At 34.2% G+C, this 24,368-nt stretch overlaps 1 protein-coding gene across 10 annotated transcripts in view; it reads left to right on the top strand.

Annotated features, from left to right (window-relative positions):
- Positions 1-17,598, top strand: part of Asic5 (acid sensing ion channel subunit family member 5) — a 41,944-nt gene extending 24,346 nt beyond the window's left edge. For 5 of the 10 annotated variants that reach the window (XM_015484508.2, XM_015484506.2, XM_015484510.2 and 2 more), the window contains 6 exons: positions 769-918; positions 2,245-2,392; positions 5,184-5,240; positions 7,473-7,641; positions 11,892-11,983; positions 13,389-13,741. In XM_015484508.2, coding sequence (XP_015339994.1) covers positions 769-918; positions 2,245-2,392; positions 5,184-5,240; positions 7,473-7,641; positions 11,892-11,983; positions 13,389-13,579 — 807 coding nt within the window. In that variant the 3' untranslated portion in view covers positions 13,580-13,741. Of the gene's footprint in view, positions 1-768; positions 919-2,244; positions 2,393-5,183; positions 5,241-7,472; positions 7,642-11,891; positions 11,984-13,388; positions 13,742-17,573 lie in introns of those variants that run through there. The other 5 variants (XM_048813555.1, XM_048813560.1, XM_048813558.1 and 2 more) reach the window with 5 other exon arrangements.
- The last annotated feature ends 6,770 nt before the right edge of the window (positions 17,599-24,368 follow it).

Genomic DNA, 24,368 nt, shown 5'->3' with positions numbered 1-24,368 from the left:
TCCAAATAAAATATACATCTTCAATGCAATGCTGCATAAGTAATCAATCAGCATTGAGATATTTTTCCAGACTTGCCACTTAACTGCTTTTTAGAGGGTTATAACAGCCCCAGGAGATATAGCATTCTGTGTTGTAAATAAAATATTAAGCTTGTTTATTAAAGTAATTACATAAGCAGTTATTCCCACTGAAAAAAAATCATCTTATCCTCAACTTTATTCTTGGTACTACGTACAGCCTAAAAGTATAACTAATGACAAAGTCACTGAAAATATCATCTTAAATTTCTTTATGGGGCCGAAATTTTATATCAAAATAACACTAGTGTTACAGAATCAGGGTCAACCTTCACTAACATGGGAAAAATAAATTTGAATTTTGAATAAGGACAGGGATTTTAATACCAAAACAAGTGACAAAAGATTCTCTAAAACACGTGAATCAAAGAGAACAGCCAGAGAAAGCAATGAAATGGCAGCTGGGAAGGAGAGGAGCAGAGGAAATCAGATTATTAGCCATGACCAGGGTCCCAGCTTCCATGTAGGGTGAAAAGTAGAAAAATGCAGAGGTCGAGAGTTGTGATTCAAACATGGAAAGTATGTCATAGCCATTTAATTTTCATACCTTTTATATAAAAGATTGAATTGGAATATGAAACAATTGATTTTACGTAAGTCCAATACCATCATGAGATTTGATGAAACTCAAGCTGTGTAGAACTGATTTAATTACTCTGCAATTTGAGGAAACCTGCATTTTCATTTCAGGAGGAGTTTACTGACTCCCCAGGCCTGGGTTTTGCTGATGCTGGGATCATCTTTGTTATTCACTCACCCAAGAAGGAGCCACAGTTTGTTGGCCTAGGGTTGTACTCTCCCGTGGGAATGCACACCCGGGTAACAATCCGCCAGCTGAAGGTAAAGATGGGATGGAGAATGAATTAATTTTGTAAAGAGTACTTTTTCACTAGAAATCCTTTTCTTTATGCTTTTACACCATGGTGGGAAATTCCAAAGTTTTAATTAAGTTCTTTTCCTCTATCTGGAGACAAATATACAGTAAAAGCAATGAATCTACCTATACAACATAGAGAAAGTTGGGAAGCCTATCCAAACCAAGGTGACTGAGCTTCATTAGAAATTAAGAATGAGGATAGTCAGGAACTAGTGGCACACTCCTGTAATCCCAGCTGCTCTGGAGGCGAGTTCAAAGCCAGCCTCAGCAAAAGCAAAGTGCTAAGCCACTCAGTAAGACCCTGTCTCTAAATAAAATACAAAATAGTACTGGGCATGTGGCTTAGTGGTCAAGTGCCTCTGAGTTCAATCCCGGGATCCACCTACCCATGTTCCAAAAAAAAAAAAAAAAAAAAAAATGAGGATAGACCTAAGCTGCTGTGCTGAACTGTGTGTTCTCATTGGAACTATGTGGGAAGGAGAAAATAAAAGAGACAAGTTCAGGCAATCTTGGAGTTGGGGCTGGTCCGCCAGGTTTCCATTTTCCAGCCACTTACAGTCATTTATTTCCTTAATTATATTTATGAGTTTTTCATCTCTTCTCTTTTGCAGTTGAGGAGGGTAATACTTCCCTTTCATAAGTATATGAAGTTAAGTGAAGTAACACAAAGAAAATACTAGCTTTATTGGCTGGCATATAATTGGTGCTCAATAAAAGCTTTTTTGTTTGCGATTTTGGTTTTGTGGTTGGGCTTATCTATATGCTAATATAATATTTACATAAATGAGTTTTTTTTTTCCTTGTATGTGTCCTTTTTTGAATGATTAGTCTGCTGATATTATAGATTGGCATTTGAGAAAAATGTCAATGAAAGACCACTAAAAATCTTCAGGGACATTCAGGTTAATTGGGTATAAAAAACAGGCAAATGTACTACATTTAAAAACATCATGGAGCTCTGAGAGAAAATTTTAAAAGTGTCTGGCCTGGTACCATGGTGCATGTCTGTAATCACAGAGGCTCTGGAGGTTGAGATAGGAGGACTGAAAGTTCAAAGCCAGCCTCCGCAAAATTGGAAGGACCTAAGCAATTTAGTACAATCCCATCTTAAAATTAAAAGGGCTGAGGATGTGGCTTGGTGTTTAAGAGCCCCTGGGTTCAGGTTCAATCCCTGGTACTACCCTGTCCCACCAAAAACAAAATTAGTGTCTGCTGTCTCTCTAATGGAAAATGGGTAGAATGACTGAGATAAATCTCCTGCTGCATCAGGTCTTAATTTTGATCTTAAGACAGTTCACCAAGAATACCCTTGGGGAGAATGCAAGCCTAACATCAAGCTCCAGAATTTTCGTCACTACAGCACTTATGGTTGTTTGAAGGAATGCAAAGCCCAGCTCATAGAAAAGCGATGTGGATGTTTGCCTTTCCTGCTTCCAGGTAAATAAACAGTGACCCTCCCACACTCAATTATATTTGCTTAATTTGATCCTTAGGAAATCAACATGTAATTAAATTGTTTTCCATTCTGGAAAATCATTCACTTGCCAAATGTAATCTCAACTGATAAATTTGAAATCCTGGAGTCATTGCAGAGATTTAGGGAAAAGAAAATTGTGTTATCAGGATGGGTCCTATATTCTTATTCCAAAGGTTAAAATTGGATGCTCTCAAATATTTAAAACAACCACATAAAGGTTTTCATAATTTGAAAGAAAAATAAACTCATGTATGTAGAGTTTTTGACCCTGGAGATTTCTTTGTGAGCGTGAAGGTAGCTTCAAACCTCCTTTGCATACAATTGGAGACATTTCCAGGATCAGGGATATGAGGCAGGCCTTGAAGAGGGCAGGAGAGCAGGATGGTTATGAATCAAATCCAATTGTGAGGCATCTCAGCCTCACAATTTCTGATCTAGGTGATCTTGACCAAGTCATGTAACCTCTCTATGCTTATAAAATGGGGAGAAGGTTTTTCCACCTTATAGGGTTGTCTCAAAGACGGAAAAAGCATGTAAGTGGTTTTAAAAGTGGCTGACACGGAATAGAATGGAGTCTAGATAAATGCTGGGCATTTTCATTCAGTTTTCTTCACCTTCCTCATGGAGATGGGGGCTGGAGTGGGGCAAGACCTGTTTGGCTATACCAGTTTGCCATTATGCACTCTTTGCTTCCTCTCCCTCTCTCCCCCTCTCTTCTTCTCACACACATACACAAAGACTTATAATAATGCTGCCTCTTATAACACGACTATGTAACTGGCAAACTTTTCCAGGGACTTCAAATCATCATCTCCTTCCTTCTTTCTAGAATCTAGATGACTTATCTCTGAACACCACCCACATCCCCTGCTCCTCCAAAAAACTGACACTTTATAAAACTTCTGTCTCTGGCTCTGATATGCCGTTCCCAATTATATTGGAAACGTTAGTGGAGATAAGTCTGAATTGGTTCATGCTGCATGATGTTTATATTTTGCTGAGAGCCACAGCCCAGTCGGAATGGCCCCTGGCAGTTTGCCAATAGTATTGATTGACAGGCGAGGCATTACTATCTGCCTCGGCCGCTACTTTGCAGTTCTCACGCTACTTTGGAGTTCTCCTGGGGATTCCCGGAGAATTCCCAATATTTTAAAATTTATTATGTTTTACAAAATACAAACTGAATAATTAATAAGAATCAGCAACTAGGAAAGATGCTGCATAAAATACAGAGCATGGCATCTGTGTGAACCTCAGGATGCATGAAGTGTTTACAGGACTATCATGTGATTTGGTTAAAGCCTCACATATCCCTCCCTATACTTACAGAAGAGAAAACTGAGACTTATAAAGTGAATTAGCTAAAGTAACACCGTTAATAATTTGAAGAAGCGCAACCCCAAATCAGACAGGTAGAAAATCTGAAATTATGTATCTTTTATACTGCTGCCTCTAATACATACATCTCAGTATTCCATTGTAAGGTGGGAAACTGATTAGCTTATAGTATTATATTGGTTTTATTTATTTGTTTGTTTATTTATTTATTTCTTGGGTACCAAGAATTAAACTCAGGGGTACATCAACCAATGAGCCACCTCCCCAGCCCTATTTTGTATTTTATTAGAGACAAGTTCTCACTGAGTCGCTTAGTGCCTTACTTTTGCTGAGGCTGGCTTTGAATTTGTGATCCTACTGTCTCCCTCCTGAGCCACTGGGATTACCAGCATGCACCACCTTGCTTGGCTTGTTATATTTAAATATGACTGAGAAACGCAAGTTTTGTGACATTTGGCTGTTCCAGATTCCCTGAGATATGAATTGTTTCCAAAATTCCATTGTCTCTTATCATGGAAGAAATATTATTGTGAAAATTAAGGAACAATCTGGAAAAATCAGGTTTTTTACTGACAATGTCAGAGGCAAATATTCTGTTTTTCATTTCTGGCAGTTCCTTCACAAAGAACACTTTCTTGTAGTGAGGCAAGCATTTCACAAATTGTTCACAAATTCTAAGCGGACAATATCCTGATTTTCAGGATTATTGAATAAACACTCTGGCTAACCTTAGAGACCACATGGGTTATAGCAATAGAGAAATATTAAAGTTCAAAGTCTAAGGATTTAGAATCATCCCAGGGATAAAACTCAGTTTGAATGTATATTGATTTTGTTATTTGTCTCACGATCCACAAAAGGTGCTTAACAAATATTGGTACTTTTCTGCCTCCATCCTACCCCTAAAAGGACCATCAAGCAAGTTGTGTGTGTGTGTGTGTGTTTGTGTGTGTGATGAAGGACCAAGAGAGATGATAACTCTGAAAGCAATTTTAAATTATTATTTAAATATTATCAATTTTAAATTATTTAATTTAAAAATTTAAAAATTTTTAATTATTTAAAAATATTATTCCCACTTAAAGGTTTTAGAATTGTCTAGACAAATGGAAAGAAATAATAAAAAAAACTATTTTCCTCTCAACTTTAACTTTCATTGGATCCTAACATTTTTTTCATACTCACATTACATAAATATCCATATGCATGGATGGAATCGGTGGATGATTGGAGGGATGTGGGTATGAAATGTATTTTTGCATTAGGCTGCTTTATTTTATAAAATGCAAAGTTCTAGGCCTGGAGGTGTAGCTTAGTGGTAGGGCATGAGGTCCTGGGTTCAATTGCCACCAGTCAGTCAATCAATCAATCAATCAATAAAATAAAAGTAAATATATATTACTTGTTTTTAAGGAAATGGGATAGAATGTGACCTACAAAAATACTACAACTGTGTTTCTCCTATGCTTGGTAAGTGGCTTAATTTTTGTTTTCAGGATTTATATTAATGTTACTTAGAGTAAAATAAGACCTCAAATCATAGTTTGGATAGCCCAAAAATAAAACAGAAAATAGACAATAGCAGGGAATTTTTAACATTCTTAAACAATTTACATAAACATAGACAAACCAAACAAAACCCCTCTGATTCCAAGAAATATGTCACTGAAATATACACAGAAGCCAAGTAACAGTACCAGTGTTCTGGCTTTTATTTTTAAATCTTCATGTCGTTTTTCAATTTTTGTTCTTTTAAAATAATAAAATAGACTTACTTTTTTACATAAGTAAAATATTTTTGTGAATAGTTTAAATATTACCAAATAGAAAATAAATTATGTAAAAATCAATAGAAGCTCTATCCCTTCAGGAATTATTCTGAGAATTATTCTTTCATTTATTAATTTTATTATATGTTCATATTACATATGAAATTTTTACATAAATGAAATCATAACTGCACACACTTTATTTATTGGGAACAGCTTCTTCCTAAATAGCCTTTTATTTTTCTTACATACCTGTCTTAATTTTGAACCAATGTTAACATTCTTATGGGTTCCTCCATAACTTTCTCCAGATATATAGATTCATATTTATGACCTTAAATCATTGGTTGTTTACTAAATGGAATCCTAATACATACACTTTATGAAAGGTGGTTTTCTAATGCATTATGGAAATATCTCTCGGACAGCAGGAATAGACTTAACAGCTTCTTTTAAATAACTGTAAAACATTTCAATATATCAGTATGAGTAGAAAGGATCTTATATTTTTCTATAGCCCACAAGCTAAATGTGCAAAGAGTTCAAATTATGTTGCCAAATTTCTTCCAATTTCCCATCCCTGTTGGAGGCTGGAAGGAGAGCTGGTGGTGGTGGTGGGGTGTTGTTACTCCCTGTAAGCATTTCTTCAGGGATTGTTGTGGGATGACAGGGTCACAAATGTGTAGGGAGTGTGTGTGTGTGTGTGTGTGTGTGTGTGAGAGAGAGAGGGGGGGGGAGAGTATGAGTGTATAAGAATATATTAGTGTATGTGAGCATGAGTGAAAGAGTGTAAGGGTATGTGTGCGCATGTGTGAGTGTGTAAACAAACATAGTGACAGTGTGAGTGTATGTGAGTGTAGGCAAAGAGTGATGATTTTACTAATAATCTTAAAGAATAAGAGGATGTATGCAAAGTTACACACCAAAGGAGTATCAGTGTTAGAGAATGGAAAAAAAGCCCAAAGGTGGCCCCTGATAAAGGGGTTTTGGTGAACAACAGGTTCACAAAAACAAAGGTTTTCTGCATTAAAACCAAGAGAAAAAGGTGAGTCTGAGTAGAGACAGGGTGAGGAGCAGTGAGAATGGGCTCTGGGAGGTGGTGCAAAGGAAACACCTCCTCCAGAGACCCCTTCCCTCCCCCCAGACACACGTGCATTCATGGCTTGGTGGAACTAAAGAAGGACAGAAGAGAATCTAGTGGCTGATTGAAAAGTTACTGGTCCACAGAAATAGCACTCCAAACACCGGCAACACTGTTTCACACCATTATGTATTGAAACAAGATGAATTCATTTTGTTGAAACAAGATGAATTCAGTTTAAACCCAAGTCATTGGCTTTCTGATTATATTTGAAAATTCCTCTCAAAGTAATACAATGTCACACACACACACATTAAAAAAAAAAAAAAAAAAACTTCTCATCCCTCTCTTGTGCAAATAGGTGATATTTTATGGAAATATACCCAGACATTTGCTGAAAAGACTTTATTTCTAATGAAGTTTCCAGTGACTCAATGAATTCAAAGTTAGCAACTCTTTGTATCCTGTCTTCTTTGCTGCATTAACAGTGAAATATAAACACCATTTGTTAAGAAAATAGTGACAATATCTGATATTTTTTTAAAAATTAAAAGTAAAATTAACATTGGACTGGGGTAACATTGGACTGCTCTGTGGTAGAGCAGGCTTGCATAAGGTCCTGGGTCCAATCCCCAGTATTGGGGATACACACACACACTTTTATATATGTGTGTGTATACAAACACACCTATATAAATAATCGTGTGTATACATATATAAACATATATATGTATATATATACTTTATATATAGAAACATATAGAAACATTTTTACATTATTTATTTTAAAAGTTCTGTTCTCCCCATTGTGAAGTATTCTTCCCTAATATCCTGTCCTGATTTGCATTTCAGACCACATTGAATTTAAGGGATTATGTACGATGGGAACCCACAATTCTAGCTGCCCTGTTTCTTGTGAAGAAACTGAATACCCTGCTACCATTTCTTATTCATCTTTTCCAAGTCAAAAAGCTTTAAAATATCTTTCCAAGAAGTTGAATCAAAGCCACGATTATATCAGGTAATCTTATTAGTCTCATAAATCACTCATTTTTATCTTCATTGAAAACTTCAAGTTTCAGAAAATAAAATGCTGATCAATCAAGGGAGGGAGTGGCTTACATAATTGAATTAACAATGACAGCATAGAAATTTATCAGTAGGCAAGATCATGTCTTTCATCTCCTTACTTTAATTGTGTGAAAATCAACTGATATTTGCTGAAAGCATTTGCTCAGTCTGTTATTGCCCCGGACCCAGGAACTTCTCAATCTTCTGCCCTCTCCTGGTGCCTTTAGCTCTATCAAATCATGAAATCATGTCCCAGGACAAGGGCTCTGCTTGTTGACGTCATTTAGGAGGTACAAGATCACACTTTCATCGTCCCAACTGGGGAAATAAGAATGCTAACTAATATCATTTTGATGCCTAAAAATATGAAAATTTCCTAACTTTATATTTTATAGTTTGAGTCTCCTAAGAACTGTGTAAGGTAAATTGGAACAGAAATTACTATTGTCATTGCACAACAGAGGAAATTAAAGTACACTCTAATTCAAGTAATTGACCTATCAAGATAGTCAATTGCACAGAAAGCAATTATGCTTGAAAACTTATCCACAGGTCTTTTTCACAAAGATACCAGATTGCAGTTTCCCTGGTTAACTGAATATTAAATTCTCCAGTTATACCATGTTGCTCTTAGAAATTATAAATGAAATGTCTTATGGATTTCTTGCTTATTCTTTTAAACAAGGGAGTAAACTTAACATTTTTCTTTGTTTCTCATTTATATTTTTTAGTCCTAGACCTGAAACAATGACAATTGCATATTGGTATTTATAATTTTATCTATTAAAATAATTTAATATTAACTAATTTAAACTTGATTTGTATTTGCACAGTCAAGTAACTAACTTTTGAAAGCATGTTTTGATTCAGCTTTACCTTGGAATTTATTTTAATTAAAATTTAAAAGTTCAACCATGTAAGTAGACAATAAAATTATCTTTACAAATCAGAAAGAAAAATGTATTTGTATCAAGATAGGGCTCTTAGGGTATGATTTCAAATACTTAGTATATTAAATGATAGAGAGGTAGAAATTTGCAATTAGTCTTTATTTATAGTGCTAACTCCAATACAGATATCTTTTTCTATTTCATTTTAATATGGGGAACTGATTCATTTGTAGTTTTATGTCTGTTATATTTAAATATGTCTTAGATGATCTCAGCTATTAGAGATCTCCTGAAGTTCAAAATTTTTTAATTTGCAAGGAATGTAGGCATGATTTTGGAGACTTACTGGTGAATTAGAAAAGAAATCCATGAATTCAACAAGATGATACTAGAGAATACTGAACTCAGATTATCATGAATAGTTCTCTAACTAATCCTATCATTAGTGACTTGCAGGGAACTCAGTGGTTGTGAGTAGTGGAGGCTGTTACCACAGGCCTAAGACAGACAGATAGCTGAGCAAATGTGTGGGCTTGCCCTGATGCTAGAAAGAGAAACTTGTCTGTGTAGTGTTAGCGGAAATAATAGAGTCATAAATCGGCAAACACATATACAATTAGTCAGGAGAGAAAACATGAAATCTTAGCAGAAATATGATTTAAAAAGAAGCAATCTCTAATTTAACGGTTAAGCCTCTGTATGGCAGAAATCAACCCCAGACTATGGCAGTTCGGGGTTTCATGGGGCAGCTGCTGAGCCTCATTATTAAGGGGAGAAGATCAGCCTTACAGAAGCATGCAGTGTGGAGGTGACTAAAGTGGTAAATTTGGCTGAAATAAAATTGATTTCATCAGTTATACAAATGAAGTTTTAAGGTTTTTCTGTGTTAACAAATTTTTAAATTAAAATTGAATGAAATCAATTTTTACAAAACCAGTTCACTCCCTTTAATGAAGCACTTATGTTCAAGAACCTGGAAGCATTTCCTCTGCATTTAGTAACATAATAAATACTCATTTTTATTTGTTCTCTTTGCCCTTATTAAAACCCAGATTTTATTTTATAATTGTGCCTTTCAAGCAAATGTTATTGGACTCCATTGAATAAACTCACTACTACCAGGCGTCACACGTTTGGTGAGACTCAATTATTGGTCATATCAGCTGTCTGAGAGAAGTAGAGTAAATATCACAATATTTTTTATAGGAAAGGAATTTATCTTATATCAGAAACACAGATGGATAATGCTTGGAAATGATTATGAATGTTGTGCTTGTGAAATTAAACAATATTATCAGGGTACATGCAAATTAGAGTACAATGGAGGACAAAATGATTGGAATATTACTAAAATTTCTGAACTTCCAAGACAACTTGATTATTTCTTTCACTTTGCCAACTGCTTTATTATTTGTAAACATTACTATGCCCCCTGATTATCTCTTTAAACGTTGCAAATTCTTCTGTTACTCATGGTTACACCAATGGAAATTAAGTACACATATTAATGATGCATTTTGAATTAAGTATATTTGGGAATATTGATTAAAAAATCTGTAAACAATAAAGAAAATGATTTACAGCCACACTCCTTAGATATGATAAAGAACATGACATAATTCCAGGAATAATTACTAATAGGATCCATTCTCAGTCATAACTATTATCCAGCTAACAATCATGAGGAAGCTGGTTTCCAGTTCTGCTTATCACATGGAGAAGTTAATATTTATCCACTCATATATTGGTTTCATCTTTAACTTGTTATCTTCTACCATTTAAAAAAAATTTTAGATGTTGATAGACCTTTGTTTCATTTATTTACTTTTATGTGTTGATGAGGATTGAATCCAGTGCCTCACATATGCTAGGCAAGTGCTCTACCACTGAGCCACAACCCCAGCCCATCTTTTACCATTTTTACAAATATAAATGAACACCTCTTATGTGTGTTAAAATTCAAGGGATATTCTAGGCATTAAGGATACCTCAGTATAAGAAAGATAAGAATGCTGCCTTATTATGCCTGATTCCTTTGGGATGGAAATAGACATGAAGTGTACATACTCACATTAGATGGCTCTAGTTGCTATGGCAGGAGAAACGGTAGAAAGTGGTCTAGGAAGCCAGAGTCAGAGAACGTTATTCTTAGGATTATGGATTATGATCAGGAAAGACCTTCCTGAGAAGGTGACAGTGAGCAAAAACCTGAAGCAGTGGTTCTCCAAAGTTCATGGAGGAGTTTCATTAAGATTACATGGGAAGTCTCAGGCAAGGGTTGGGTTGAGCAAAAGTATTATGATCCAGCAGTTGCAGAAGTACATTTTGGTTATTATATAAAGAACAGAGCATGTGTATTTGTTGAGATAAAGTACCTTAAAAGTGGAAGTCAGAAGGCTAATGCAAAAATCCAGGTGAAAGACTAGGGCTGTTTGGGCAAAGATGCAGCAATGAATGGGCTGTGAGCTGGTGGGACACCAGAGGTATTCTGAAGATGAGACAAATAGGATTTCCTGTTGAATTGGCTATGGGGTGTGAAACTTTATAAATGGGGAAAATATCAGGAGTTTAATTGGAATGTGTTAAACTGTTAGGCATACAAGTTGAAATACAGGAAGCATTTCAATGTGTTATTGAAGTTCAAAGTAGACTTTTGCAAAAAAGTGAGGATCTCCAAATTATAGAGAACTCTCATTTGCAAATAATGTTTAGCCACTCTGGTCACCTGTAAAGATTTCCAGAGGACATTAAGAAAACAGTCTTGGCTTCATTTTATCAATGAAAAAAAAATCAATAACATTTACGGGGCATTCACTATATGCCAGGTTCTTTGCCCATTCTACATGTACATTAACTTAATTTCTCCCCGACACAACTCTGCAATTTCAACTCAAAACTCCTGACCACTGATAAGGAAACCAAGACTTGGGTAAAAATGTGATTTCTCTAGGGTCACATAAGTCACAAAGAAAAAAACAAGGATTTGAATTGAAACTAAACACACACATAAATAGTTGTAAATACTTCTTCAGTCTATATCAGTACATGTTTACAATTAATGTCTTTTTCTGATAGCTCAGGAATGAGACATGGAAAAATTGTTGGGTCTGGAAAAGAATGTTTCTCTTAATTCCAACAAGACCAAAGTGCCTTTGAAATGATGCTAATTTGAATTAATGATGGATAGACATACTGTGTCTAATTCAACATTAAATAGCATCTGAATTGAAATGAGTGCTACTTTTGTAAGGTAGGAAATAAAAGTAGAGATGTCAGTCTTGAGCTGCATTAATTCTGTTTTCATTCCCAGGGAGAATCTTGTGAACATTGAAATAAACTATAGTGACTTAAACTATAAGATAACTCAGCAACAAAAAGCAGTGAGTGTATCTGAGTTACTTGGTAAGCATTATTTATATCTTCCTGGATGTTCCTCTATTTTCTATTTTCCTTTCATATTTACAGCTTAGCTTATCAATGGAGGAGACATAATCAATAGTAATGTCATTTGACTGCTTTTTAAATCCAACATTTTTGCACTCCCTAGAAACACTTCGAATTGATCCCAAAGGCTTTGACAAAGAAATGGCTGATGCTCAGTATTTCAGACTCACATTTATATTTTATTCTCTTGATGGACAATCCTGTCATCAAGGGTATTGTAATGTTTCAGCAGGAGGAATTCAGCCTCTGCATACCCCTACATGGAGTTCCACCCCAGGGTGGGTTAAAAAGAACATGAGCAAGCAAAATTGGGCATTTGGTTGAACAACCACTGCTCATTTTCTTTCATTATACATCCCCTAACCAACATACTTGCTGACTTCCTAGATCTCATTGCCTTTTCAAGGAAGCCACATAGAAGATAGAAGACAGCATTACAGTCAGGCAAAATACAGCACTCTTATCTAGCAGCTGAGACCCAAGATAGTGAGGAAGTTTACAAACTCTCCAAAGCTCATGGAGAAACCTATACTTCATTACCACACTTTACAAAATTGGCGAGATCCCGAGAATGACTCGTGGCAAGAAAGTAATGATTAATAAAGTAATGTGCATGAGGAGGCAGTGTTAGAATTGTCAAATTCACTGAGACAAAAAGTAAAAGGGTGATTGACAGGGACTAAAGGAAGCTGGGAGTTACTGTTTAAACAGTTTCCATTAGGGAAAATGAAAATGTTTCAGAGATGCATGTTGGTGATGGGTGTCAAAAAATACAAATATAGTTAATGCCACAGAGCTGTACATTTCAAAATGGTTAAAATGGTAAAATTTAAGACATGGATATTTAATCACAATAAAAGCATAAACAATAAAATAAACATAGATTTAAAGACATTTTGAAAAAGCAATGCTGTGTTGATATATTTTAGTTCAATTAAATATTATAAATGTCTAAAAAGAAATAAAGTATGGACTTTTAAATTCCCAGTTGCTTGGAAATTAATTTTCCAGAAAACTCTAATGTCGTATGGATGTCTCATTTCTTTTCATTTAACATATAGAATTGGATTTGAAATTATCTAGGAACCTTAATGAATTTACCTTAGGCTTCTTATCTTCCAAAGTCTGAGTTAGAAATTTGGAAATTTTATGTTTACCTTAATTCTCCATTTAAAGGTGGTTTGGACTAATATTATTGTCACCTGAATTGCTATTACTTTATTTGTACCACATTTTATGGTAATACAATTAACCTATCTTCATATAATGTTATTCATTAGTTTAAAATAATTTCACTTCTAACAATGTTTAACTTTCTTTCTATGAAAAAACATGACAATTTATGTATTGATTTTGATTACAGCAGATGTTGGCGGTCAGCTGGGCCTGTTTTGTGGAGCCAGTATGATCACAATTATAGAAATTATTGAATATTTATTTACCAATTTCTATTGGATATGCATTTTCTTTTTGCTGAAAATACCTGAAATGACTCAGAGGCCTCCTCCATCTCAGAATCATCTGGGGAATAAAAATCAGATAGAAGAGTGCTAATGTTCAGTTAGAATAAATCAGATAGAAGAGTGCTAATGTTCAATTGGAATAAAAGTCTTTGTTTTTTTTTCTTCTCAGTACCTTCAGATTTTTCATGGCTAATTCATTGTTATGTTACTTTATGCGATCATTTTGATAGTTCAATAAAAGGCATTGAAGATATCTATATGTACTTTTATTGTTTTAATTATAGACATAAAAGAAAAAGGCCTTGTCTACATTTTTTTTCCTTAAATGATTAAGGGTTAAATATTTTGACTGTAAACAATAAAATGGAAGGGACTATTTAGAGATGGTGCTAATCTTCAGCTTGTTACAGTACACACAGCATTCAAATAATTCCTCAGAATTTTAAATACATAAATGTTACCATTTAAATATTGGTGAAAGAATCCAGGGAGTTTGTATTTTGAAAGGCAAGATTAAAGTTCTCTTACCTACAGGAAAAAATGGAAGAGATTTATGAAGATTTTAAAATATCATATGTACAAAAGACCTTAGGTTTACAAGATTATCAGCAGTAAGTCCCAGTGATATACCCTGAAACAAACATCATTAGATATCATAACAAAGATAGAGCCCCTTATGCAACACACCTCATAAGAAAAGGCGGGTCATATCATAACCTGAATCTGTGAATGACCTGCTGGGCGGCTGCTATGTATATGAATATTAACCTGTAAAAACCAAAAAGACTTGAGTCAACTAACAGAAAGAAAATGTCTGACAGAAAAGCAAGAAAAGTAATAAACTGGAATAAGAAATAGCAAAAACAAGTGGAATTTTTGAGACAGTTGAAAAGGAATGGTATACAGACAGAAAACTGAAAAGATGGTTACAACAGACCCAGTGATGCTTCATTGTCACAATTTGTTTTTCTTGTTATTTGGGGTTTTGCAAGAAAGGAAGAAATCCCATCTGAACTTGGACAATTATTTAGTCTAAAGGGACACATCACATTCATCAATTTACCCCCCATGGATGAATTTAAATATGGTGGTACCAAAGTATAACAGAGAGAAAGGCTTTAGAAGCTGGAGCTATATATGACACGAGCCTAAGTGGACCCAGGACCCCCAGGAACAGCTTCTCATGTGCTGGAATAACTCTGGGTGATTGTGAAGGTCCTCATTTGAGGCAATCAATTAAAATTGAGTGAAAATTGAAATCGCTCCAATTGAGACTTCAAGCCCAATATGGCAAAGCCCTTACTGGCTTTGCTTGTGCACTGGAAAGCATTGGAGCTAACAAGCAATTGCAGCTTGAACAGGAAGAAAGCAAAAGATACCTTGAGTACTCAACTGTACTCAAGCCCATACATGAAATGTATTCATTATACAAATAGAAGGATTTGCCATTCCTGGCTTATAGTCTTAGGTCAAATTCACTTTTCACTCAGTTTTAATTGGTCACATTAAACAAGGATCTTCACAAATTCCTGCAATAATTCCACCACATTAGAAACTACTACTGGAAGTTGTGAGATTGCTAAAGTCTTTGGTGTAAATTCTTCATTGTTGTGAAGTGTGTATCTCATCTCTAATCATGAAATCTTCCCCTTTCTCCTGGATATTTTCTCCAGTTTCTCATTTTCTTTTCTGCCCCACTGTCACTATCTAATTCCCACCTGGAATTTGAAGCCAATCCCTTGGAACTCTTCATTACTCCTCAGCAATTTATAGCATGTGTGGAACAAGTTTTTAAAATGTTTCTTGTATGATGACATTTCTCTTATTCCAAATCATTTTTGGCTTTAAGTTTCTTATCATCTTTTATTAGCTATCTATTTTAGATATTCAGCATCATCTTTTACCACTTTTCCCAACATACTTACTCAGACCAGTTCTTTCTCATAGTTAGTCTCATTTCTCCCCTTTTCAGTTATATCTTTGTCTTTCATGGAGATACCTCCACTTGCCCATTTTGATGCTTCCCTGATACATTTCTCCCATTTTTTTCAATCCCAATTTAATTCCTTTTAGTCTAAACATAATACAGTATTTAATTGATACTAAACATTTTAAAAATTTATTTAAATATTGCAATAAATCAATAGATTCAATTAGCTAATTGAATACATTTTTACTTAGTGATTAACAGAAGATTCAATATATACCAATTATGCTTTCTCTTCTTATTTGTTGATTATTTTTAAAAAATTGAAAATTTAAGAAAATAATAATATAAACAGCCACATACTCACCCTTCAGATTTAACCATTTTATGTTTTGACTTATTTCCTTCTGATTTTTTTATGTATAAAATTATTCTATGCATCTCAATCTGAAATTTCATTGGCATACTTTTCAATGTCATGTTTACAGTGTATTCATGCTAACACATAAAAGTATAGTTTACTACATTATTGCACAAAATTGCTTCAATAAATATGCCCCAATAAATAAAATAAATTTGCCTCAATAAAAATTGCCTCAATAAATAAATATTTATTTTTTCATTTTCCCTATTCATCTATATTTATATAGTTTCAAATTTTCATCTCTAGCAAAAATTCTGAAATGAAACTGTGTACATTTCTGCTTGGTTATATGCCCAGAAGTCAAAATGCTGACCTTTTTTTGTTGTTGTTATATTCACTTTGACTATATATTAGCCAATTATCTCTGACATCGGTGATCCAATTTATGCAACCAATATTGGCATAGAATTCAGATTGATCCATTATCTTATGAGACTTTCAAGGCTTTTTCCCCCCCAGTCTGATTCTGATACATTGGCATTTTTGCTATAAGAATACAGGGGGCATTGTTGAATGGCAGGCAGGATGGAATTTGAAATGTCCTAGACAACAGGTAATTGTGGAAAAGTACTAGAAGCTATAGCTGAAAAATGAGTTGGTATTCAAATAGTTTTGAATTCAGAATTTACGAAAGCTGCCTGAAAGGTTGTGATGCCAAAAGAGTGAACAGAGCAAATGACGGTCCCACTAAAAGCTCCATCCTCTTTAATAGGATGCAAGAATGTACTGTTTGGCTCGTGAGTAGGTACCAGTCAATCTACCTAATATAGATTTTAGCCACATTTTTGGGTTATTTCACTGCAACGTGAGAAAAACAATCAGGGTGAATGTCACACATTCTAGATGAATAGAGTTTTCCACAGAAGAATTGATTCCGGAAAAGTGTTGGTGAATGGTCTGTGTTTTTAACTATTCTGCAGGGGTTTCTGAAATTAATTATTGTATAATAAATAGAGAAGAAGAAGAAACTATACTCAGAGAAAGAAACGAATATTTTAAAGCATTCAGAAAATTAATAAGTGATATGGGTCAGCAAGACTGGCTTTGGAAAAGATACCTAATGTGGGGACTGTTGTTTTGTGTTTCTCATCTTAATAAGTCATCCCATTATTTACTTCTGAAAGACTGTTAGAGTTTCACTACTGCCTTGAAGACCTAACTAATGCTAGCATGTAAGTTACTACCTTTAGACTTAATTAGATGGAAAGTTTTCTTCTAAGATTTGGCAGGAATCAATCAATGTCTATCTTCAAAATAATAAGGATGGGGAGTGGAAATAACAAAAATCAGATAGAAAGGATTTGTATCTTTAAGTATTACTGAATTAATATTTACCATATTATACAAGAGGTACAAGTTGCGGTTCGGGGTAAGTAAGAAAAAAATAATGTACTGCCAAAGATGCTAACTAATTTCCATAATTAATTTAATTACCCTATAACCCTATAACAGTGCCCAGCAAGTTTTATAAAAATCCATTATCATATCATGTTATATGCCTGTTTTAATTAAATGCCTGTAAAAAGAAGTCTGTAAGTATATAAACTCATGTCAAATTTAAATGATATTTAAAAATTTCATAAGCTAACAAACCATAACATACATTCATTTACATATGGCTTTGTCAATGGCTATTGAGATTTCATTAATAAATTAATGTTTTTCTAAGTCACTAGCAGAGTTTGTGTCACTTTAATAAAAACAAGTCAAGCTCTTTTTTATGACATCTTGTAGGTGATCAGCTGTGTGATATGACCTGGATATTTCTTTCCCAACTACTGGCTATGAGGTACTTATTGAGTGGATGATCAGCTCAAACTTCATACTTTTTAGAAGCATATGGCCACAGAAGTTGCTGTTGATGCTTAGGATGAAAAATAGAGTGGTTATGTTTTCAAATTCTCTGTGGGAATGACAGACAAGATTTCCCCATGAACAGATTGTCTTGACCTATGATCATGGCTGCCTGCTACTGAGTAAGGGGTATTCCTGTTATGGACCAAGGAGAACTGGAGGGAGAAAATGCAAATCTCTTCAGGGTTGCATTGTGGATGCCAATCTGATGGTTCTCAATATGGTTACTGTGAAAAAAAAGAGGAAAGAATATTTGTAAAGGACACTACTGTGTCTTGTCACCTGGGACCCAAAAGAAAAAGCAGAATCCTCAGACTTTTTAATCTGCCTGTATGTTGTCCAAAAACCTTGAAACAAACAAGATAAGAAACCTAGGACCAAAGCATGGAAGATTCAGTGTCTTATTATTTCACAGTGTCTTGCAACACAAACACCAACACGTTACTCTGAAGTAATAGTGTAGGAAAAAAGTGCCCAGAACATATTGCCAAGAGTTGTAGGCTGTTCTTTCTGAGAGCTTCTACTCTAAAATCTGAATGCAGTCAAAAAATTAAAAAAAAAACAACATTTTTTTAGAGTAAGAAATGTAAAAAATCAAACAACCTTTTAAAAACTTTAAATAAATAAAATAAATAAAAATAAGCCAAAGCCACTTTTAGGCTACATGCTCCTTATTTAGCTGATTCCAAAGAATTCTTGTTTACAAAGGAAATGCATTATATTATTCTTTCTCCTGAATTATAGTTTCTCCTGAAGTAGTGCCCTCACATAGAAAAATGTTTTTAAAAGAAGAATAAAAAAGAAAAGAAAACCAACACATGATTAAGTTCCAGAATATTTATTGCAAACACAAAATGTTCAAAGAGGTGAATAATTCCAGTTCTTGAAGTACTTGAAAGAGAGTTAAATCCTAAAGATCAGTTTTCCAAAGGTAGATAAACATTAGAGAGAGGCCTACAAGAAGCTTGATAACAAATGTTAGTAGCTGCACAGAGGTGTATTTTTATATTGTATATTTGTGTAGTGTGCTTGCAAAACAGCAAGGAGATTAGCTTTGAGGGAGTAGAAGGGAAATTATTAAATTGAGGACTTGGAAATCCTTTTGGAGTAAAAGAGAATGATGGTAATCCTTGAATCATTATGTGTGATTGTCACATTGCAGCAAAGTAAAAAAAAAAAGCTTGATAGTTTATTGAATGGGGTACTTAGACTGTGGGTGATGCCAAAAAGGAAAAATAGGCAATATTTTATATCCAAGCATTGTCAAAGAATATGGGAATATGAGAATTCTCATGCATTGGTGAAAGTAATGTCCACAAATACAGCCTCTGGTAGTCAATATACCAGTACTTACGCAAACTAAATATAGGAGCCAGCAGTATTACCCTTGGAGAACACACACACACACACACACACACACACACACACACACACGACCCTGGAACTTGGTGAAAAGAGACACTAGAGAGATTGAAATGAGGACTCATTTGGCAGGCACTATACTGCTTGTGATTGAGGATAGACATGTTATAAACTTAAGAATAATAATAGCTTTTTGTCTTTTTTTGTATTTTGTATATTTAATATCTCTGACTCTTCTGACAACATCCTTCAGGTCTTCCATGACTCTGTTAAAAAACTACAATTTGGTATGGGTTATAGATGTGCACATGTGTGCTGGGGGAAGGATGTTCAAATAAATAATCTGTAGTCAGCACAAGAAATTGACCACTAATTGGAAAACACAGATGCTTTACATATTATATAAATAATTTATTTTTCTCCTTCAACTGGTTCTACAGTATCTGGGAAGGACCTCTGAGGATCCTAAACTCCTTCTGTGTGGCAAGGCTCTGTGTTGGGTGCATGGGCCATGGAGTGGATGTGCAGTCCAGACCCACCTTCTTATAGGGTCTATTGGACAAGAAGATAAGAACATCAAAATGATATAAAGACTATATAATATACCAAAATACACTCTACTGTCATTATATGTAAAAAGAACAAATAAAAAATATACAGAGAGAAGAATAGCAATGGTATTATACCCAGGTATTCTAGGGACACAGACCAAAATCAGAGTGGGAAATGATGAAATTTTCATGTGTAATTTCTGGGACATCTTGTTAGAAGAAAGAAAACCCAATCCAAACTAAAAAACAAAAATGCTTCTTTGGTCAGAAATCTCTACAGTAAGACTTGAATGCTAGTCAATGGTGGCAAAGTACAGAAGAGCAAAGATGACCATCTTCATGGAAGATTCCCTCCACACTCTTAGCAGAAGTTTCACTGAATGGTACAGTAAATGCTATTCTTTCTCTACTTCTATAGTCCATCAGGGTTCACAGTTGAGTTGTGAACATCAGGATCAGTTGGGTTTTCACACTGAAGAATACAAGCCTTTTATACTTATAGGGGCCAGTTAGTGTTGAGATGTCTTTCCTATGGCACATCATTTGGATTGTTCTGATCTAGCCCTTATGGTTGCTGTCATGTGACACACATCTAGTTTCATCCTGTTCTTCTCTAATTCAGCTTTGATTCCTGCCTTTGCCCTGAGCCTCTAAATCTTGTTCTTCAATGCTAGTCCTAAGATGCAGGATAAAGCCACCTGCTATATCCTCTCCGAACTCTTTGCTCACCTGTTTGACTAGAACTTCTGCACCTGAAACATAATCATCTTATATAAAGACACCCACCAGGCATTTACTACTGTTTGCTTGTTTCAGATTCAAGAAGCGTTGACACATGGTTGGAATCCAAGCTCTAGTATCCAGTTGCCAGATACTGACTGGATCAGTTACTGATTCTGTTTGACTTTGCAAATTACCCCAAGTTCATACACTCCAGTAATATGAAGACGATAATGATAGTTTCTATGCAATGAATTGCTACAAGGATTAAACACATGCAAAATATGCAAAACTGCATTTGGCACATAGTGACTATAGCTTTGTTTCCTGATCATCAATTTTGCTGCTGATCTAGAATTTCCTAAGAGCTTAAAGGGCAAGAGGGATTCTGTCCCCATTTATTGCAACTCACTCATGCCTATTAATTTTGATTATACGTTACAATACAGTCTAATATTTAAGGATACGTATATTTTTAAAAAGGAGCTCTGTGACTTTTATTATAGTGTTAACATTATTTTTTATAAATTCTTTTTAAAAGGACTTTAAATGTCAAGAAATACAATGAACAGTATTCCATGAATTTTGAATCTCAAGCATTCATGAATCAGGAACAAATATTGGTTAAGGGTCCCAACAGGCATGTGGTCCCTGAGGTAGGGGCACTTGCTCCCTCTGAGATTTCTATAACTTTGGAATATTTTGTTGAGTGCAAATCAAGAAGTGTGTAAATGTTCTAATATTCACCTTTTGTATAATGCTCTCTCAGCTAACACTTGGGTAATATTCCTCCTGTCAAGTGCAGAAAGAGCAGGTTGGGTTGACAGGGAAAGGACAACCTTTAACAGGAATACAAATGAAAAGAAGAAATATAATGTGGGTGGTAATTGAATGATGAACTAGATCTTTATAAAGAGCCTTCACTTTGTCAAAAGATAATAGGTGTCGTTTAGTGCTTTGTAATTGCTTCTCATTAAAAAATTGCAAAAGAATTGTCAAGTGAAAATGTAAGATCTTTTATTATCTCAAAATATTAAGTTGCTAAAGTTAGAAACCCATAAATTTCTTTTTCTTAAATATTTTCCTAAAATCTCCCCTATAGAACCATTTTTAAAATATTCTTCTTATCACCATTTATATTACGTTGAGGTATATGGAGTTGAAATATTCAAAGTAAATGTTCAATTTGGAGCTACATATTATAAATCAAAATAAAAAGTGCAAATATGTGCACATATTTTTCTTTATGTAATAATCATTTTCCCTTTCAATTACTCAGATAATTTTCTCCTTTTGTTTTCATAAATAACAAAATTGACTCAATTTGTTGGCAGGAGGAAATATATATGTAAGATATCTTTGTTTCTTATGGAAGATCTGAACAGTTGTCTGTATTACATCTAGTCCAATATGATGACACCTAGTTTCGTGTGACCATTAGGCATGTGGAATGTAATTGGTCTGAATTTATATATGCTGAAAATGTAAAATACACAATGCATTTTAAAAACTTACAACAAAATAAAGAATTTAAAATACCTGGTTACTAATTTGAAATTTGTTGCATGCTGAAATGATATTTTGTTTATATTGTGCTAAATAAAATATGTTATTAAAATAAATTTCTTTCCTTCCTTTCTGTTTTTTGAAGTGTGGCTACTAGAGATTTTTAAATTTAAAAACTCACCGTGTCATAGGTGACTCTTTGTACCTTACCTTTTATTTATATTAGACTATTTGGATAGAAACTACCCTTATAATTTTCTAGACAGACTTAAAAATTATTGTGATTTGAAAAAAAATTATACTAGTGTATCAAGGAATGATATCCACCCTGTTATTTAATATCATATCTCATATCTACAGTGGAAGACATAAAATAATTAAACAGTTATTATCCAAGAACATCACTGTACATGCAAATTGTTACTGTCTAAAAAATTTTAAATGCCATACACCTGAGTTCCAAATTTCTACCTGCCTCTAGCACCCTAAGCTAATGACTTCCTTTGATAGGTTATTAGGCTTTCTTGTCAGATCCTGAACCCAATTCTTCATATTCCCTAATACTTGTTTTCTTCAGGTCTTATTCTCACCTTCTCTCAGATTCCAGGGCATAAACATCTCATGGGCCCCAAGTCCCATGTCCATGTAATGAATTTTGCATAAAAATAAAGGAACTCTCTTCAGCTGTGTTATTTGTGCTAATACATTCAAACTTAGATGTACAATGTTAGGTGTGTTGTTGTCCAAAACTTTATGATTACATTTTCTCTATGGCTATATGTGAATTCTATTAAAGTGTATTCATGTGATGAAGAAAGGAACAAAAGGAACAGTATTTATGCATCTTTATCAGGGATGTGTTTTGTGAGTTAATACTAGACTTTCATAAGACTCTTTTCCCCAAAGACTCAAAACTGTTTGGTAGACAACTTCAGTCATCACTCTCCAAAATAGGCAATCTATTTCATTAATCATAGTAGTGACGATGCCCAATCTTTATACCCAATTTTTAAGAGGTAGTTTCCAATTCAGAAGGATGACTAAAATTTGATTACTTGAGCTCTGTCTGGGATATAGACTGTACCAGATACACCATATGGACTGGAAAAGAATGATTGAATAAAAGGACATTTTACCTTTCTATATAATAAAAAAACATAAACCTTCATTAAAGAATTTGAACTTAGGTAACATAATTAGGTCAATATCATAGGATACACTTTTAGCAAAAACACCTATATTAATACTCATACACTAATCTAGTCATTCTGACTTTAGCTTGAATACAAAGTCCTCACCAGATTTGTTTATTTTGTTTATTTCTTAGAAGCTGGCTTTCAAACCCTTCAGTAGATCTACTGATATTTCAAGACTGCTAAAATTAGTATAGTCAAAACTTAAGATTTTATTATGAAAGGGTCATATCAAAGTCATAGTGCACCAAAGTCAAGGTGCACTGTCATTTTTACTGCCTACCCTCAACCCCTACATACAAAAAATGAATTTTGGAGCAGGAATTAACTCTACATACTATCTGGACTGGAAATATTTTTACAGATTAGGAAACTGAGTGATAAGGAGTTAAAAGACTCAGGGCTGGCCTTGCCACATTGAATTCAGGGTCTTGCATCCTGTCCATTGTTTTGTTTTGTTTATCTTACTACATTTCTTCTCTTCAATATAGTAGAAGTAGTAAGAACTAGAAATGCAATTTTTATAATGTAAAATAGGGGAGTTTTTAAATTTTATTCTTGTAAATCAGCAGTAAATTTTTATTGGTGTCTGATAGCAGATATGAGCTATCAGCAACTTAGTTTGCTTATAATAATACTGTACAGATCTACTACTTCTGTTATAGGTTACTTGTTCTAGAAAATTTATACAACTTCCTTCAGAATTAGCTATAACTATTTGATTGCAGTTTCTGAACAAGTTGTGTGAATGGATTTGATGTAACACAAATGGACATAAGGGGTGGAAATAATTATTTTTGAACCCATTAGGGAGTTAGGAGTGAATTCAAGTCTGCACACAGAAAGTGACAGTTAATTGACAGTTAAGATGGTGAACTTTCCTATCACAAAATCTGTTCTTTCTGAACTTTGATTCCAAATAGCATTATCTGCTGCCCTCTGGTGGTCCTATGAACCATTGTCTGGGACTACAAAAAAAGTAATTATCACCTCTTCGGTAACAAAGAAAATATGAACGTGCCATTTCATAAATCAGTAATATATTTCTTAAAAATGAAGCAAATGCTTAGTTCTTAAATTTTATATATATATATATATATATATATATATATATATTTAATACACATATCTATGTGTATTAAGTATACTATATATGTGTGTGTACATTCAATTATGAAAGCATAGAAATACACACATTTAAAAAATTTTTTTTAGTTGTAGATGGACACAATACCTTTATTTATTTATTTTTATCTGGTGCTAAGGATCAAAGCCAGTGCTTCACACAAGCTAGGCAAGTGCTTTACCCCTGAGCCACAACCCTAACCCCCCCCCCCCCCCCC

The sequence above is a fragment of the Marmota marmota genome, unplaced genomic scaffold, assembly GCF_001458135.2.
Source record: "Marmota marmota marmota unplaced genomic scaffold, marMar, whole genome shotgun sequence".
Taxonomy (NCBI): Eukaryota; Metazoa; Chordata; class Mammalia; order Rodentia; family Sciuridae; genus Marmota; species Marmota marmota.
The sequence above is the reverse complement of the archived record's forward strand: the minus strand, read 5'-3'. Positions and strand labels throughout refer to the sequence as shown.